At 43.6% G+C, this 17,521-nt stretch overlaps 1 protein-coding gene across 1 annotated transcript; it reads right to left on the bottom strand.

Annotated features, from left to right (window-relative positions):
* Positions 1-5,150: 5,150 nt before the first annotated feature.
* Nim1k (NIM1 serine/threonine protein kinase) lies at positions 5,151-15,395 on the bottom strand. Its single transcript, XM_048368425.1, has 3 exons — positions 14,496-15,395; positions 6,777-7,045; positions 5,151-5,970 (listed from the first exon to the last, which is right to left on the bottom strand). Exons 1-3 carry the CDS (start codon positions 14,785-14,787, stop codon positions 5,221-5,223), a joined length of 1,311 nt encoding a protein of 436 aa, XP_048224382.1. The 5' UTR covers positions 14,788-15,395; the 3' UTR covers positions 5,151-5,220.
* Between the last annotated feature and the right edge of the window lie 2,126 nt (positions 15,396-17,521).

Below are 17,521 nucleotides of genomic sequence, written 5' to 3'. Positions count from 1 at the left end.
GCCTTAGACCTAAGTTAATAGCATACTGGACAACCCTGGGAAGGTTGCAAAAACATAGTTACTCTGAGGGACTCGCAAAAGCCTATTAGCAAAAAAAGGCTTCTTGTGAGGCCTGTGCCTGCAAGGCCAAACCAAGAACTAAGGTAAGATCTCAACCTAGCCCAATGCAAAACCATAACTTTTTTTTTTTTTGGCTAGTCCTGGGCCTTGGACTCAGAGCCTGAGCACCTTCCCTGGCTTCTTCCCGCTCAAGGCTAGCACTCTGCCACCTGAGCCACAGCGCCCCTTCTGGCTGTTTTCCATATATGTGGTGCTGGGGAATCGAACCCAGGGCCTCATGTGTAGGAGGCAAGCACTCTTGCCACTAGGCCATATTCCCAGCCCCAAAATTTTTATTTTCTGTTTATGTGGTGCTGAGGCAAGCGCTCTTGCCACTAGGCCACATTCTCAGCCATAACTTTTGTCTGTATGAAAAATGGTAGAGATATCAAGAGTTACAGAACCTGGCTAAAGGTAAATTGGATAAAAGTTTGTGAGTACATCTCGATAAGTTCTTCGATCAGAGATGAAGTTAGAGGAAAGATTGGGCAGGACAAGGAAGAGTTTTTCATAAGAATTATTATGGAAACATTTACCTATGACTTGGAGTGAGGGACACTTGAAGCTGGTCCTCACCGAGGCTTGGGCGTGAGTATGGCAAAGAGTAAATAAGGTGGGGATTGTGGAATTGGTGTTCTTAAAGGCTGAGAAATTCCAGGTGTGAATGTTTGAATTCACTTCATGAGACAGCAATCAGCTAGCTGTGTATGCCTGAGGTGATCCAGAAGGCAAGGATGGGCGGGGCAGGTGACTCTTATGAAAGCAATGTGTGGGTGGGGATTGGCTGCAGGAAATGTCACTGTGGAACTGATTGGCTTCCAGAATGGTAAAGGTGGACATATCATAATGGGTCAAGATGGAAATCAGATGCCTTAAGATTAAAAGCTTTGTGATAATGGCTAAAGACCATGGAGTTCTAAGCCAGCAAATTAGAATGCTACTTATGTAACTGAGAAAGGGAAGAAGGAAGAGGAGTTGCCATCAGTAGGCTATAATGCACAAGGATGATCATAGCCCTTTACCTGGCTTCTAAATCTAAGTCAGCATATACACAATGCACAAGAGAGGGAAAACTGGTCTTGGGAAAAGGCCTTGCTTTCAAAAGTATATAAAATACACATACGAAGGATTTTTCAAGAATATTTGGGTACCATTATGGTTTTATCTGTAGATAAAGGTTTAGGGAAACCAGTTGAAGAAAATCTCACCATCGACTTTCATAATGGCTCTCACTTTAGGATTTTTTTCCACAATCTTCAAATATGTATTTGGGATAAATAAACTTAGTGCCTTGTTCTGTAGCAGAAGAGCCATATGGAATGAATTACAGAGGACGTTTCTCCCAGCCATCTTAATAAATAGCAGTCGCATGAGGAAATGTAGCTATTGGTATCACCATCAAAAACAAAAAAACCAGCTTGAGGCAACAAGAATAATAGGAAGCTGGGAATATGGCCTCACATACATGAAGCCCCAGGTTCAATTCCCCAGCACCATATAAAAAGCCAGAAGTGGCACTGTGGCTCAAGTAGAGTGCTAGCCTTGAGGAAAATTTAAAAAAGCCAGGGACAGTGATCAGCCCCCGAGTCCAATCCCCAGGAGTCCAAGCCTCAGGACTGGCAAAAAAAGAATAATAGGATAGGCTCCACTGTAGTCTCATTTAATTTACTATCTGATTCCTAAAAACAAGCAGATGGATAGTGGATGATTATAGTGAATTTCTGTTAGTTACATTTAGCTGCTCTGGGTATCTTTAGTGGCATTTGACACTCAGCTGTTGATTTTGCAAATGCAGTTTCTGTCCATCAGAAAGAGACAGTTTTATATTCTTTGGGATAAAAAGTAGTTTTCATTTACTGTCTCACCACAAGGCAATGTTAGAGCTCATGTTATATATTACAATAGAGTCCCAAAGATCTGGTCATCTTGACATTCTGCAGAATGCCATGCTGGGCCATTATGTTGTGATGGCATGTGAGAAACATTTGGCCGTAAAGAAGTGACAAATATTCCCAATGCCCTAGTTAGAGTTAGTGTGCCATAGTGTGGGTGTAATCTCCATGAACAATCGGGCATGTCCTACTGATGAAATGTTTACAGAACCAATGAGCTGATTTGTGTCTAGATATTTCCTTCTATGATAACTTTTTTTCCTTCCACCCTTAGCACTAAGAGATATAGGTAGGATATGTATATATGTGTATACCTATATAGCATTCATATATACATGTCTACACACACACACACACACACACAAATATAGCATTTTCTTCTGACCCACTTATCAGGACTGCCATTTTCAGGTAGATCTCACAAATTTAAGCACAAACTGAGGAACCAACCACTCAGACTATGTACATGGGCGTAAAGAACACTGTGTGGGGTCTCTGGCAAGCCCCAGTAGCAGGTTACAGCACAGGATCCTGGAGTGAAGTCAGTCCCTGTGGACCAGAGAACTACTCAGATTTTGTTTGCTACTGAACTAAGCAAACAGAACTGCTAGCTTATGATGTAAGAAGCCCTATCAGTTTCACAGAGTCATAAATTCACATGAGCATGGCAGTGATTCACTGACATCTCTCAGGAGATGGGTTTGCCTTTCCTTCTTGCTTTGTGTCCTCAAATGCAATCATGTTAGCACCTAGAAATAGACGATTTGTTACTACAGCATCTTACAACATTGCTTCAGCAACCACATTTTTATAAAGGAGTTAGGGCAGTGTGTATAGACCGTGGATCCCCTTGCTGTACCATTGCCTCAATACCAGGAGCAGCCATTGTCCTGTAGGTAGAACAATGATATGGCTTAGCTGAGGCCCCAGACATAAGCAACATGCGCTGCTGGTAATGTGCACTACTGACTCCTAGTCAATAGGCATGCACTGACAAGGACTCGTGTCTCCTGGTGTCAAAATACACAGGTCTAGAAATGAATGGGTGGAGGCAGGATTGACCTGTTTTACCATCATTATCAGTGACTCACTTGAAGGTTTTGCACTCTTCTTCCCTACAAGCTGGATCTGACACGATGAACAGCTTTTGGTTCCTTGGAGGCAGGGGAATGCTATTACTGAGGAACCTGATAGAGATTTTTAGTAAATGAGAATCTATGCCTGTCAGGCGGTTATTTGAGATGCTCATACCAATGGACCAACAGGCAGGAAGATGGGGCTGGGGATATAGCCTAGTGGCAAGAGTGCCTGCCTCGGATACACGAGGCCCTAGGTTCGATTCCCCAGCACCATATATACAGAAAACGGCCAGAAGCGGCCCTGTGGCTCAAGTGGCAGAGTGCTAGCCTTGAGCGGGAAGAAGCCAGGGACAGTGCTCAGGCCCTGAGTCCAAGGCCCAGGACTGGCCAAAAAAAAAAAAAAAAAAAAAACAGGCAGGAAGAAGGAATTACAGTGATGTGGATTATTGACCCTGACTGGCATAAAGAGGAATATTTCAGGAATCCAAGAGATTCACTGGTATGTCACTCTTGTGCACAGTAATGTATATAGGCAGTGGCAGCAATGATTGCCTAACAAGACAAGGCCACTCAGGACTCGTGATTTGTTGAAGAAGATGCAGTCTGATGGTCAAAGGTGAGGAAAACAGGAGGAATGAAGAAAGAGGGAGGCACTCATCAATGATGGCTTGGAGACCAGCTGTAATGGCCATCACTGATGGTTTCAAAAGCTGGTCCTTCACTAACAGCATCAGCATCACCCAGATGGGGTCTCACATGGCTCCACACACCCTCCAGGTGCTGCTGCTGCAACAGACCTTGAGAACCATGGAGAGCAACTGCTACTAACCTGCACTGAGTTCTGCCTGTCAGACCGTCTGAAAGGAGCATACTTCACAGAGGCCCATGTGAGTGGAGCTGGGGGTTGGGTTGGGCTTCAGTGAGCTACTTCAGGTCTTTTCCACCACACTCCTCAGTCACTGAAGCAAGTGACCATTTCTATGCAAGGCTGAATAGCTTTGAGCAGGTCCTCTTTGGCCATTCCTTGTCTCAGGCCACAGCTGTGTACTCTTTCTTTCTGTTCCCAGGCTTTTTTGACAGAAAGGTCTAGGAAGAATGGGGTACTCAGCATAATCTAGAAATGCAAAGTAGGTGGTACCATTAGTGGGTGACTAATGATGGAGAAGGGCTTTCCTCTTTCACACCCTGGGAAGAAACCTCAAACGTGTTGTATAAAGCTCCTCAGAAAACCCTGAAGGACTAAATCCCAGGCCCTTGTGTCCCTGGCCATCTTCATATGTGCTTTTACTTGGCCACCTTTCTTTCCTATGTCCTTCACTCCTGTGCTGTGGGATTACTTCCCCAAACTACTCTACTGGGAAGCCTTTGTCTTATGCTGTGTTTGGGAAAACCATGTCTAAAATACCCACCTGCCTGGCATACTCTTGGTATTTCCCAAAAGTCACTCCTACTTTTCCTTCAACTCTCACAGTGAAAGAGCGCTTTCCTGTCCTCAATGGGTGTGTCTGCCAACAATCAAATCAGCCTTCCTTAAAGAGCTAAAGTAGAGCTTCACCCAATTTGGATTCCTGGCACAGCATCTATCACTGTTTCTCTTTTGAAAATTATATATAGTTGTTGGTACCGTTATTCTTTACTAAAATATTCTGAGTTACCTTATTCTTTGCTATATCCTCAGCACCTTATACTTTGCCTAATATGTAGTGGGTAGTAAACACTTTTAACAGTACCAGGGCTTGAACTCAGGGCCTGAGCTTGGCTTTCTCGCTTATGGCTAGCACTCTACCACTTGAACCATGCCTCTAGTTGCTGTTTAATTGGAAATTGAATCTTGAAGACTTTTATGCCTAGGTTGGTTTTGAACTGCAAGCCTCAGATCTCAGTTTCTTGAGTAGTTTTGGGGTGACAGGATGAGCCTCTGGCGCCCATCCAGTAGATCTTGATTAAACAAATGAATGCTAAAGATTGAGAATTAGACAAGATCTCAAACGAAGACAGAAACTGTGTTTATATTCTTCATAAGGGAAAAATGCATATCTCAAATTTAAATTTATTTAAAAATTACAAAAATTTCTTCACCCAAAGTTGTATATGAAAAAAATTAAAGCAGCAACCGTCATCTTGGTGAATTGCCAAGAGCTTGATGCAGTTTATAAAATTGAACAGAATTTAGATGTGTTTCTTATGCCTCTGCAGACACGGGCCCCTTTCTTTAGGTCTTTTTCCTTGGGCTCTGGTAGCATCATTATTGGCAAATTTTCCAAAGCCTTTTTCCTTTGCACTCTGTGTAAAATGATTCTATAGACTCCGGTGATAGAACTTCGAGCATCTCTCCCTCGGTTATTTCGGATATGCTCTTCTGTAATACCCAAATGTTCCAAAGTGCTTTTCACCTCATTTTCTTCTTCTTTGAGGGTGCTGGTTTCTGACAAATGTTTAGGATCCAGTTGGAAAGGTTCTAGAGGAGTGGGGTATGGCACCCCTTGCATCCATTCATTGTTCATGATGTAGTTGATTCCAAACCTCTCAGTGGGTACAGGCTGAAGGACTCCCCGGATGAGCCGGTGGCAGGCCTCTGACACATGTGGGGGAACATTGTAGGAACCCTCAAGGATACTCTTCTTTAGTTTGGCCACAGTCTCTGCCCGAAATGGCATCATACCTGTCACCATGAAGTACAAAAGCACACCCAAGGCCCAGATGTCCACATACACACCTACATAGTGCTCATCACGGAAAAGTTCAGGTGCAGCATAGGGCGGAGACCCACAGAAGGTGTTCAGCATTTCACCTTTTTTACTGACTGTGCTGAATCCAAAATCACCCACTTTCACACAAGTGCTACTGGTGTAAAATACATTTTCTGCCTTCAGGTCTCTGTGAATAATTTGGTTTTCATGCTGTGAAAGAAGACACAGAGGGGGAAAGGTTCAATTTTGAAATAAAATACCAAAATAACTCACATCATTTGCTCTGAGGTTAGATGATAATAGTAGAGCCATGACAGAAATTTAGATTACTGGTAAGAGGTATACAGGGCAAGTTTCTTCTGTGGTTGCATAAGAATTTGGCCAACATTAGAAAGAGCACAAAAGCTCTTAGAGGAACGAGGCAGTGTGCTTTAGGAATACCAATATAACTAAAGAAATAATCAGACAACTACAATAGGAATGACTTAATCAAATGTCACTGAGTTGGGCTCTGAGACCACAGAGCTAAAGGAACTCCCTTGGTGGCGAGAAAAATCAGTGTGAGTTGAATTGAGGTTGAAGCAAGTTTCAGAGAGAGAGAGAGAGAGAGAGACAGACAGACACTAAACTGACTTGGTCATAAAGTTTGGGTAGGATTGGCAATCTGAGACAGGATAAAAGGTTAATGGGAAAACAATCAGGGTTAGGAAGGCAGAGATAAGAAGCAGCGAGGAGCTGATAATCTAGTAGTGGAACATGAGACTGGAGACAGGAAAGCCAGTGAATAGGGGATGTTCATCTAGCTTCTTCAAGTGACTCCTGCCAACTTCTGGAGGAGCCCGGAGACTGCCATGTAACTGGAGATCCCTGAGTGTAGCTTTGGGGTCAAGGATCATGAAGACCAGCTAGATTTCTGACTTGACAGAGAACTGAAGTGAAACGCGCCAGGGTGCCAGCGATACTGAGGCCCTACCCTCCCCAAACAGGGGCAAGACACATTCCTCGTGCCTGCTCACCATGTGCTTCACGGCAGAGATAATCTGGGAGAAGATGAGCTTGCTTTCTGGTTCAGAGAGCTTCCCCTCAGTGCTAATTTTTCCGAACAGCTCCCCACCCCCTGCATACTCCATCACCAGGTGGAGCTTGGAGAGGGTTTCCACAACTTCATAAAGGCGAATGATGTTGGGATGGTGCAGTTTTTCCATACTAGAGATTTCTCGGGATAGGAGCCTTTGGGTTTTCTGGTCTAACTTGGTCTTGTCCAGAATCTTAATGGCCACCTTTTCTGGGGAAAAAGAATAAATAAAGTCAAAGGATATAGAACAGAGGTTGCCCCCCACCCTCAGGAGAAACAGGAATTTAGAACTGGAAAGATCCTCGGCAGGCTTCTTTATTTTACTAGACATACTGGTTGAGTGGTAATTCCCAAGTCCACAGAGCATCAATGAAAATAACAAGGACATTCCCAGGTTGACAATAGTGCCCTCCCTTGGGACCTAGGAAGGTCTTCCACACACCAGTTTTGGTGCCAAGTCCTGCCTCCCCAGGGAGTGTTAAGTGGTGATCTTTATCTGGTTTTCCAGCCCAGAGAGCTCTTTTCACCCTCAATGTCCAGAATTCATGTCCACTACTAGAACTCATCCTTTTGTCCAACAATTGCAGAACGGACATCTATGACACCTGCGTGGGATGATCACAACATCCGGGTCCTGCGGCGAGCTCAGTGTACTGCTCTCCTGACCCATTGGCCTGTACATGTTGACTCCCCCTCCCTCCTCTGCCTACACCATCTAGCATTACTGATTCCCTACAGGAAATTTCAGGTACACAGTACAGTGTCTCAGGGATCATAGAGTGTTGGTGAAGACCTGGGGAAACTGACACAACACTGTGCTGCCCACAGAAGGATTCATTGGTACCATGGTTCTGAACTGTGGTTTGGTATTATGTGTTGAGACCTTAAAGATGGTCAGGCATTTTAGCTATTTTAGCAGCTAATTTTTCCTTCCTTCCTTCCTTCCTTCCTTCCTTCCTTCCTTCCTTCCTTCCTTCCTTCCTTCCTTCCTTCCTTCTTTCCTTCCTTCCTCCCTTCCTTCCTTTCTTGTTTTTTTGTTTTGTTTTGTTTTTGAGGGATGCTTACCTCAAACTCTGCCTTACCTGCTTTATCCTCCATGCTGGGTTTACAAGTGTGTGCCACCACATCTACTAGGTCTTAGCAATTCATCTTAAAGAAATAATCTGATATACATACAAGGATTTATATATGATATGTGATACGTTATACTGGCAGCAGCTTAAGTAGCCAGGTAGTTGAAATATAGTCCAACTATCTTTATAAAAGCATACCAAACATAATGACTTTAGCTTGGTACTGGGTGGCTGATATCTGTAATCCCTAGAAATTCAGGAGAATGAGATCTGAGAATCACAATTGAAAGCCAGGACAGCAGGAAAAAAATCTGTGAGACTCTTATCTCCAATTAACCAGAAAAATGCCAGGAGTAGAGCTGTGACTCAAGTGATAGGGCACCATCCTTGAGCAAAAAAGCCAAGCAAGAGCATGAGGACCTACGTCCAGGTCCCAATACTAGCACACATACAAAATAATAATGATAATGATCTTGATCTGTATTTATTGATAAAATGTTCAATATATAGCAACTGAGGAAAAATTACAAATGTATATGCATAGAAAAATATGGCAGAATGTTTATCAAAATATTTAGAAGAGTTACTTTCTAATTGGGGGAATCATAGATAATTTGCCTTTAACTTTTCTTTTGCTAATTTGTGGTTGTTGTTGTTGTTTTTTCAATAAATAAGAATTGTGTGAGGAAAATAGTTCCTGTGAGAGAATGAATGAACCTTGGCTCTACAATCAAACATCATCTTTTTGTCATTGTTAAAACTGGGCCAGATTTTCTGGCAGATAAGCAGGGAGTTACTGGCAAATATAGAGAGAGGACACCATCACCGAGTGAGTGCCTGTTTGACCTATTTGCAAAGCAAATGCCTCGAAGAACTTTGACACCGTGGTTATGGCCATGAACTCAGATGCTGCCAGTTCCAAAGAGGAGTGTTGCTGCCATATTAAAATCAGCTGGGGGCTGCAATGGAAAGAGTTGGGGTTCCCTGTGTCGATGGGACCAGCACCTCCTGCCAGTAGAGGCCATATGGAATGGTGAGGAGGCAAACGATGAAGCAGCAGAGCCCCAGGGGCTCCGGTAATACTGACAGTCGTTAAACTGACTCCTTCATCCTTGGGGCATTCTTCCTCCCTCATCACCTCTTTCTGCTTTCAGTCCTTGGGATGGATTACATTGCGCTGTTTACCTGAAACTGGACGCTTCTGGTTTTGTGAAGCTGACTGAATGAACTGTCACTGTAAGGGCAAGAATAAGAAATTCTACTTTTCCATCTGGTATTCTCCCCATGGATGGCTCAAGTGGCAGAGTGCTAACCTTGAGCAAAATAAAAGAAACCAGGAACAGTGCTCAGGCCCTGAGTTCAAGGCCCAGGACGGGCCAAAAAAAAAAAAAAAGATCTCCCCATGGAAAGGTCTTCTCGGTTCTCCCCATCACTGACTCCAACTTCTATCACAGCAGTTTTCTGCCCTCCTTGACTCCTGTCATGACCTAGGTTCAATTCGCTTTCCTCAATGAAATCAAAGCATGTTCATCACTTGCTTAAAGCTCTACAATGGCTCTCCCACAGCTCAAGGACAAAATTAATATACATGATGATTCCTCATGACTCAGGCCCTGCCAACATCTTCTGCCGTTATCTCCTATCCATTGCCAGTGGCCCATGCTCCATCTCCAACTGCTCAAATACTCTGCTGCCGCTTCCTGCCTCCATGTTTTTGCATCCTGTCTATCTTCTTAGACTTCTCTCCACTGTGTCCTGAGAAATGTCTCTACAACCACTGAGACTGAGTGCCAGCCTTTCCTACACAGCCTTCTCTTTTCTGGATTGCATCTGGCCATATCTGGTGCCTTCCTTAGCCCTCATCAACTCCTCCCTGTGTGGCTCTGAGCTCCTACCTGGCAACCTCACTCATCTCTGGAAGATCCAGAGTAGATCATGTGCTCAGGAGCCGTTTATTATATATTGTTGTTCTTAGAAGAAATGGATGGACCATCTGGGTGCCAGTGGCTTATGCCTAACTACTCAGGAGGCTGAGATCTGAGAACTGCGGATCAAAACTAGCCTGAGTGTGTGAGACTCCTGTCTCCAATTACCCAGCAAATAAGCTGGAAGTGGAACTGTAGCTCAAGTGGTAGAGTGCCAGCTTTGAGAGGGGAAAAAAAAAGCTACAGGACAATACCCAAGCACTGAGTTCAAGCCCTAGTACTAGCACAATCATAATATTCAATATATGCATGTGAAAATGGAACTAGGTAAACTGAGAAGATGGACGGGGTTGAGAAGCGATGGGGGTGAGTGATGATGAAAGGGGTGACATTTATCAAGATGCACTGCACTCACAAACTGACATGGTGAGTTGACAACTATTTAAGGATAATTTTTTAACTAATAATAAGAAATGGAATGGATGAAGAAAAGAATAAATAAACTGAAAGAGAGTAATGAGTCCTGGAAACACAAGACTAAAGTGAGAGGCAGAGGTTAGGAAGAGCAATGACAGACGAGAGCACAGTCACCTGCTGCCTCTTTTGCTTTTGTTGGTGAGAACAGATGGGGCATAAAATATTCAGAAGTGAGTGTCTCACCTCTTTTGAGAAATTTCTAATCGCCTGAAAGAGAGCTTAGGGTGACTGTCAACCTGCCCTATCAGCTTTCAGCACACAAGAGAATCGACACTGTCAGCTATAGAAATAAACTCCCACAGAGACCCACGTTGGAGCCTTCTTTCTAAAGATTCAGAGCAGCTGGTGCCCTTTCTTCTTATTTTTATTATGTGTTTCAACTCCTGTCTGGGGAGCGGCCTGGTGCTGAGGTGCTCTGCTTTCCTAGGACTTGCCTCAGTTCCCCTATGCCCACTGCTCATGCTACCCAGGAAACCTGAAGACAATTTGGGACACATTGGCTCAGTGGGGTGGCCATTTTCCTGCTCTATTTTGGACACAGCATCCCACAAGCAGGGGTGACATTGCACCTTGGACAGCTGGGATCCTATGACAGGTGAGGCATGAGGAGAGCATGACCCCGAGGCCACACCAGACACTGGTCTACATTGCAGTGTAAGGTCAAGTTCTCTGAAACACAGGGGGCAGGTGTCAAGTGAACTTAAAACAAGTCAGGAGGCAAACTTAGTTCACTACATAATACCGATGGTTGCTGTGTGTTTCTTTTTTGTCCTCCTTACACACTAGCCTCCAAAATGAGCTCTTGCTTTCTCCTCCCTGGTGGAGATTTCTCAGCTTAGGTGGGTAGTGTCTCTGTGATGGATGTTTCCATCCATTTGCTGTCCTTTTCCCTCATCAGAGACAGTTCTTGGACCTTCGGCTCTGCTGAAAAGAGTAGTAGGCAAATGACTCTCAGGGATGATGCTGCTGCCCCGAATCAAAGGTGGTTCCTTATCAGCTGGCCAGTGAGAAAACATAGACTCCTTTCAAAAATCTGAACTGACACAGAATGGAGCTGGGCTATGGGACTAGTAACCACCAAATTGGTCACCATGTAACTTGGAAAACTAAGTATAGATACTCACTACCAAGAAAGGCAGGAAGCTGGAAGAATCCTCAAGGGAAGAAGAATGATGAGAAAATGTGAAGACTCAGAGAAAGTGACCGAGATGGAAAAGCTCCAATATTCTGTAGTGGAACTTCTAAGAGTCCTTGCACTCAATGCACCCTTTTCCCTGTGAGCCAACCTGAGACTTCCTTGAAAGCAGATTAACATGAATAGTTAATAAATACTTACCATGGTCTCTAGTTAGCACATGGTACATACTCAATACATCATCTGTTATTTCTCCCAACAATCTGAGGCAGCTGACCAATTTGCTCTATTATATACCTGAGGAACCTGAGCCCAGAATGAGGACATAATTATCAAAGATCTAAAGAATTCTACCCAGGGTCTAACTGACTCAAAAGACATTATCTTCCCTAAGTAATCCACTAGCTTTCTTCTACATAAAGCCATGGTAATAATTCTCTCCTGGACAATAGAAATGGAGAGAAGTACAGACAGGAAGTAGCTACAAGAATAGCTCATGATGTTCTTATGACATCTGGTTACTGCAGCAGTTTGAATATGAAATGTCCTCAAACACACATTGAAGGCCTGATCTGAAGCCTATCATGCTACTGGGAGGTGGTGGATCCTTTAAGAGGTCCGGCCTGTCCTGCAGAAGGAAGTTAGGCCATTGGGGGAAAGCCCTTGAAGGAGACATTGGAACTCTAGCCATGTCACTCTCTTTCTTTTTTTCTTCTTGGCTTCATTAAGGCAAGTGGCTTCCACCATAATGTACATCTCACCACAGATCCAAAGTCAACAGAGCCAAGGGGATATGGACTGAAACTTCTGAAACTGTGAGTTGAAATACATATATGTCAGTAACATGGTAATACAAAGTTACATCCTCTTATTCCTCCCTGATTTTTCCTGCTTCTTTGACCGTTCTACAGACATTCTGGAGTAAAAATCACTCCATGAGGATATTTCCAAAAGAGGGAAGAATGTCAATAGGTAGGAAGGAGGAAGTAGTACCTGGCTATCTTTGGCTAGCTAGTTGAGGATAGAGTTTCCACATATGCCAACATCGAGAGGTAGTCTGGTAGGGTAAGAAGAAAGCCCACTTCTAAACCTGACTCTGCCATGACTCTCACTGTCTACACATGTCTCTGCCCTTGGCACAGTTACTTCTGGGTTTCTGTTTTCTCATATGTAAGACATGGGAGACTAAATGAAGTCAGGATAAGGCATAAAATACTTTTAATGTATGAAAATAGCCCTAAATAGCACCAGTCATAACTTTCCTCTTGTATATTTTTCAATTCTCACTTGTATTCTACTTAGTTGAATATGTCTTCTCTTCACTAGCCCTCAGGGTAGAGACTATCTGATTCATCTTCTTATCCCTCAAGACCTAATTCAGTGCCTCTAATATTAGATAAATATTGTTCTAAGTGAAATGGAATTAGAAAATTAAATGTAGCATGAAATTCTGACATACTATTCATAATTGAATTTAAAGGACAAATGATATCTGGGTTATCCATTTGTACCAAACATAAATTATTGTTTTAAAATTACTGTTTTTAAAAGTTGTCTTCAGTGCATGCAAGTTGCTTAGGCAGTGTTTCCTTGCTTTACATATCTATTATGTGGAGAGTTTTAAAACAATCCTGATGTCTCCTTCCTACCCCAAACCAATTAGTTCAGAAGGTGCTATTTATTTTAAGCTCCCACATAATTCTGCTATGAAGTCAGAGTTGAAAACAATAGCCTGTAGAAACAGCAGCTGAACTGATGACGGTTTGTAGGTAGAAATGAACTTCCATTGAAAAAGAAACTTCCATTTTGCTTTGGTTGTACAAAGACAAAGCAATGCTTACACAACTCTTCAAAACAATACCAATAACTAACATTTACCAAGCATTTACTCATGAATCCTTCTGATGTGAGGTAAGCACTGTTACTGGCCACATTTTATAATGAAGACTCAGAGAATTACTGTAATTTACCTAGGTAATTAAGAGAGGGAGCCAGCTGTGAAGGCATGAAGGCAGGCACACAGGCTTCAAAGCAAAACTGGAACACAAAACTGCAGGAGTGGCTTCTTCATATATGTGCTCATGCGTGCTGGGGAGTGGTACATGTGTGCATGTGCTTGGGGCCTTTTCTATAGAGGCGAAACTCAAGAGATTGGAATAACCCATGTTTAGGGATCGAATAAAAAATAAAAGAAGAAAACGCCACCTCTAACATAAAGTGAGTCCTTGAGACATAGTAGCAGGCTGGGTCCAGGAAGAAGCCATGTGAAGAAGGAAGTCAGGAGAAGCTGGTAAACTGTACCCACTTGCAAGTGTTCCTTTCCTGACTCTCAGCTCTCTCATGAGAACCACCAAGCTCTAGCTAAGTGAGGGGTCCTGGGGCAGTTTCCCTATTCAAGTTTGGCATCTAAACCAGTGCTAGGCTGCCCACAGAGTTGGTCCACTGAGGCCACACTAGTAGACACTGCTGGTGCAGAATCTCAGAGTGACCTGTAGTCTGGGAGGCAAGAAGAATGAAGCAACACAGAGAAGAGCACACAAGATGGACAGAAACGGAAAGTCCTGAGCTCATGGCTGTTTTCTCAGAATCACAGCCTCTGGTTAGAGAGGAAGGTAGACTCTGCTTTCCAGAGATGGTGGTCACCTGACAGGTCTCCTTGGCTGTTGCTAATCATGTCCAAATATAAACAGAAACTGTGACTATGGATTTAGGTTACATGTTGTGTAGGAAGCAAACCACGTTCCCTTTGCACTTGAATGAACGTGTCTGTTTGGTATATTGGGAGCATGAGGTGTCAAAAACATCTGAGACAGAAATGTGGAGGATGCATTTTCCCTTTGGATATCAGTCTCCCTATCTGTAAAATGGGAATCAAAATAATAACTTCACATCATGATTATGGAAATGATCTGAGATGGTGGCACTGGGGTGGGGGGAGTGATTAGTTAGGCCTGATGTCACCTTACTGGCTTCTTTGGCTCTAGTCTCCTAACCCCACATTCCAATTAGCTCCCAAACCCCTCAGACGACTGTGGGAAATCGGATATTACCTTTTGTCAGGGAGTGGATCCCCAGCTTGACTTGGGAAAAGTTTCCACTTCCGATTTCCCCTCGGATGCGGTAGAAGCCAATGCGTTTCCCCAGCGTAATCTCCCTCACCACTTTCTCATCTTGGGACATGTCCTGTGTCAGCTTCTCGAAGGGCGTCAGCTGGTGGGGCTGTCCCTCCTCCACCTCCTTGCTGTAGTCAGTCTGACAGCCACTTTCAACGCTGTCACGGCGGTCCCACTTGGCATAATGGGAGTTCACCATACTGCTTCCAGGCACCAGCACTGCTGTCATTGTCCGGGGAGGTTCATGTTTCCATCTCAACCCAAAAGACACTGGTCAGGGCAGCTGGTGAAGGAGGCAGAGGCCCAGAGGGTAGAAGGTGGGAACCAATCCAATGTCCGTGGGTCCTCCTATCAGCAGGGCAAATCTCCTTGTTGAGCCTCAATGAGAGGGACCAGAGGCTTCCCAGCCTTGGTGAAGGTTACTCACTTCACTCAGAGCTCTGCTCACTTTTTGATCACCTTGAACTTCTAAGCCTACACTATGCACTTAGGCACATGTCCTGTGTTCACAGCTCCTCCTCAGTGAGGTGCCTGGTGCTCTGAAATAGGGGGTGATATCCCTAGACACAGGCCCAGGAGACTGCTCCCACTAAGGGACAGGGAATCTTTCACTCCAGTGTGTGAAATCTCTTGAGAGGCTGCCAAGGCCCTGCTGCTGGCTAGAGCTTCTCTCTGATCTTCTGCATTCTGAGCAACTCTTGCTGTCACATTCCAAGGGTCCTGGATCCTAGGGAAGAAGAGTCTCACTAATCAGAGTCACACAGGTGGCCAGAGAAGGAGGAGATCCTTGGAATGCCACTCAGCCTTTATTTAGATGAGCCTTCCTCTAGGTCCGGATTGTCTCAAACATTTGGTAGATGCTGATTCATCCTAAGAAGAAAGAGTTAGGAAATTATTAGTTCATCCTAATGTACTGATTCACATTTATTGTGACTGTGGAACTGTTTTGGAAACTTGTACTTAAATGCACTGGACACATTTATGATTCATATCAGTAGCAGATGCTTGATTGCATATGATTTCATAAGAAGAAAAATGTACATGGGCACACCCCTTAGTCTATATTTTAGAAGAGTCTTTGGGCATCTGTACATTTTCCCAGCAAAACAATTTTTTTGAAGTTTAGGAAAATATGTGTATTGTTGCTTCAAAACTAGATTAAAATATTAAAATGATGATGATAAGATCCCCAATAGTATTAGTTTTCAACATTTCTTATTTTTATAATGATAGAATGAGTAATCATCATATTTCATCTCATTTAATACCTTAATGTTCTTTAGTACTAGGGCTTGCACTCCAGGCTTTGCACTCATGGACTCTAGGCTTTGTGTTCTCATTCAGCTTTGTCATTCATGGCTGGTAATCTACCAGTTGAGCCATGCTTCCAGTTCTGGGTTTTTGTGGGTTAAATGAAGACAAAAAAATCTCATGGATTTTGCCTGCCCAGGCTGGCTTCGAACTAGGAGTTTCAGAGCTCAGCCTCCTGAGTGACAAGGCCTACAGATGTGAGCCACTAGTACCTGGCAACTTTAAATGGTTTTGTACAACTTTTGTCAGCCTCCAGACCCAGTAAACAGCCCTCAGCACCATTGGCAATAGGAAACACCGTCCAGCTAGAAGATCTTCCACACTTTGTTCCTACGTACTCCAGTAAGAGATGACCTCTTCCTCTCAGAAGCCACACAAGAAGTAACTGATCCCCCGGGGCTGGAGATATGGCCTAGTGGCAAGAGTGCCTGCCTCATATACATGAGGCCCTGGGTTTGATTCCCCAGCACCACATATACAGAAAATGGCCAGAAGTGGCGCTGTGGCTCAAGAGGCAGAGTGCTAGCCTTGAGCAAAAAGAAGCCAGGGACAGTGCTCAGGCCCTGAGTCCAAGCCCCAGGACTGCCCCCCCCCGCCCCCAAAATAAGAAGTAACTGATTCCTATGAAAGCAGGTTTAACTCATCTGCATGAACAAAACGCACAATGAAGTCATCCAGCTGTGGGTCCAGGACTTGCTCTCTGCTTCCCTGGTTCCCCAGCTCTCTGGATTTGGGCTCTGTCTTGAACTGCATTCAGACCCCGAGATTAACAAGGGGATTTTAGCCTTGCTAGTGTTATCACCTTTCAATCGTTTGCTAAAGCTCATCTCCTTTCCCTTGTAATTCTACAAACATCACATACAAGTGTTGAAGGCTGACAGATTCTGTGTTGGGTAATATACTGTACATACAAGTTAAATTCCTTGCCAAATGGTTTTGAACTGATTGCGTTGCCTTAATAGTCAGGTAGACAGGTATAATCTTTCATTTCATTCTAATGAAGAGGATTTTACACTATTGCAAGTGTCATGGTGGTTTGTCTTGAAGATAAATTGCACCTTTTTAGGGGACAGCTTACAAGCCAACTGGGAGGAAAACTGAACCCCCGTCATATCCTTACTCTAAAAATAAATTCTAAATATGCCATCTAAGTAAATGTAAAACAAGAACCATAAAACTTTGTAAAAGAATTAGAAAAACTAGGTGCCGTGGCTCATGTTTGTAATCCCAGTTACTCAGGAAACAAAGATGAGGAAGATAGAAGCTTGAGGCTATCCTGGGAAAAAAATTACCAAGACTCCATCCTGAGAATATTAAAAACTTAAAAAAAAATTTTTTTTAATGGTGTGGTATGTCTACCATTCTAACCACACCAGAAGGACAAAGTAGGAGGCTCATGGCCCAGGCCACCCTAAACAAGAAAAGCAAGACCCTAGCTGAAAAAAATAACTAAAAGCATAAAGAGGTTGGGTACACGAAGGGGTAGGGTATAACTCAAGTGGCATAATGACTACTAAGCAAGCATAAAACCCTGACTTTAAACTCTAGTACTAGAAAAAAAATAGAAAACTATAAAAGAAAACATCAAATTTAGTTTACATCTGGGGAGAGTAAGTGTGAACTGGGAATTGTGGGAGCAAAAGAAACTTGCA

The sequence above is a fragment of the Perognathus longimembris genome, chromosome 19, assembly GCF_023159225.1.
Source record: "Perognathus longimembris pacificus isolate PPM17 chromosome 19, ASM2315922v1, whole genome shotgun sequence".
Taxonomy (NCBI): Eukaryota; Metazoa; Chordata; class Mammalia; order Rodentia; family Heteromyidae; genus Perognathus; species Perognathus longimembris.
Note: the sequence above shows the minus strand (reverse complement) of the source record. Positions and strands in the feature narration are given on the sequence as shown.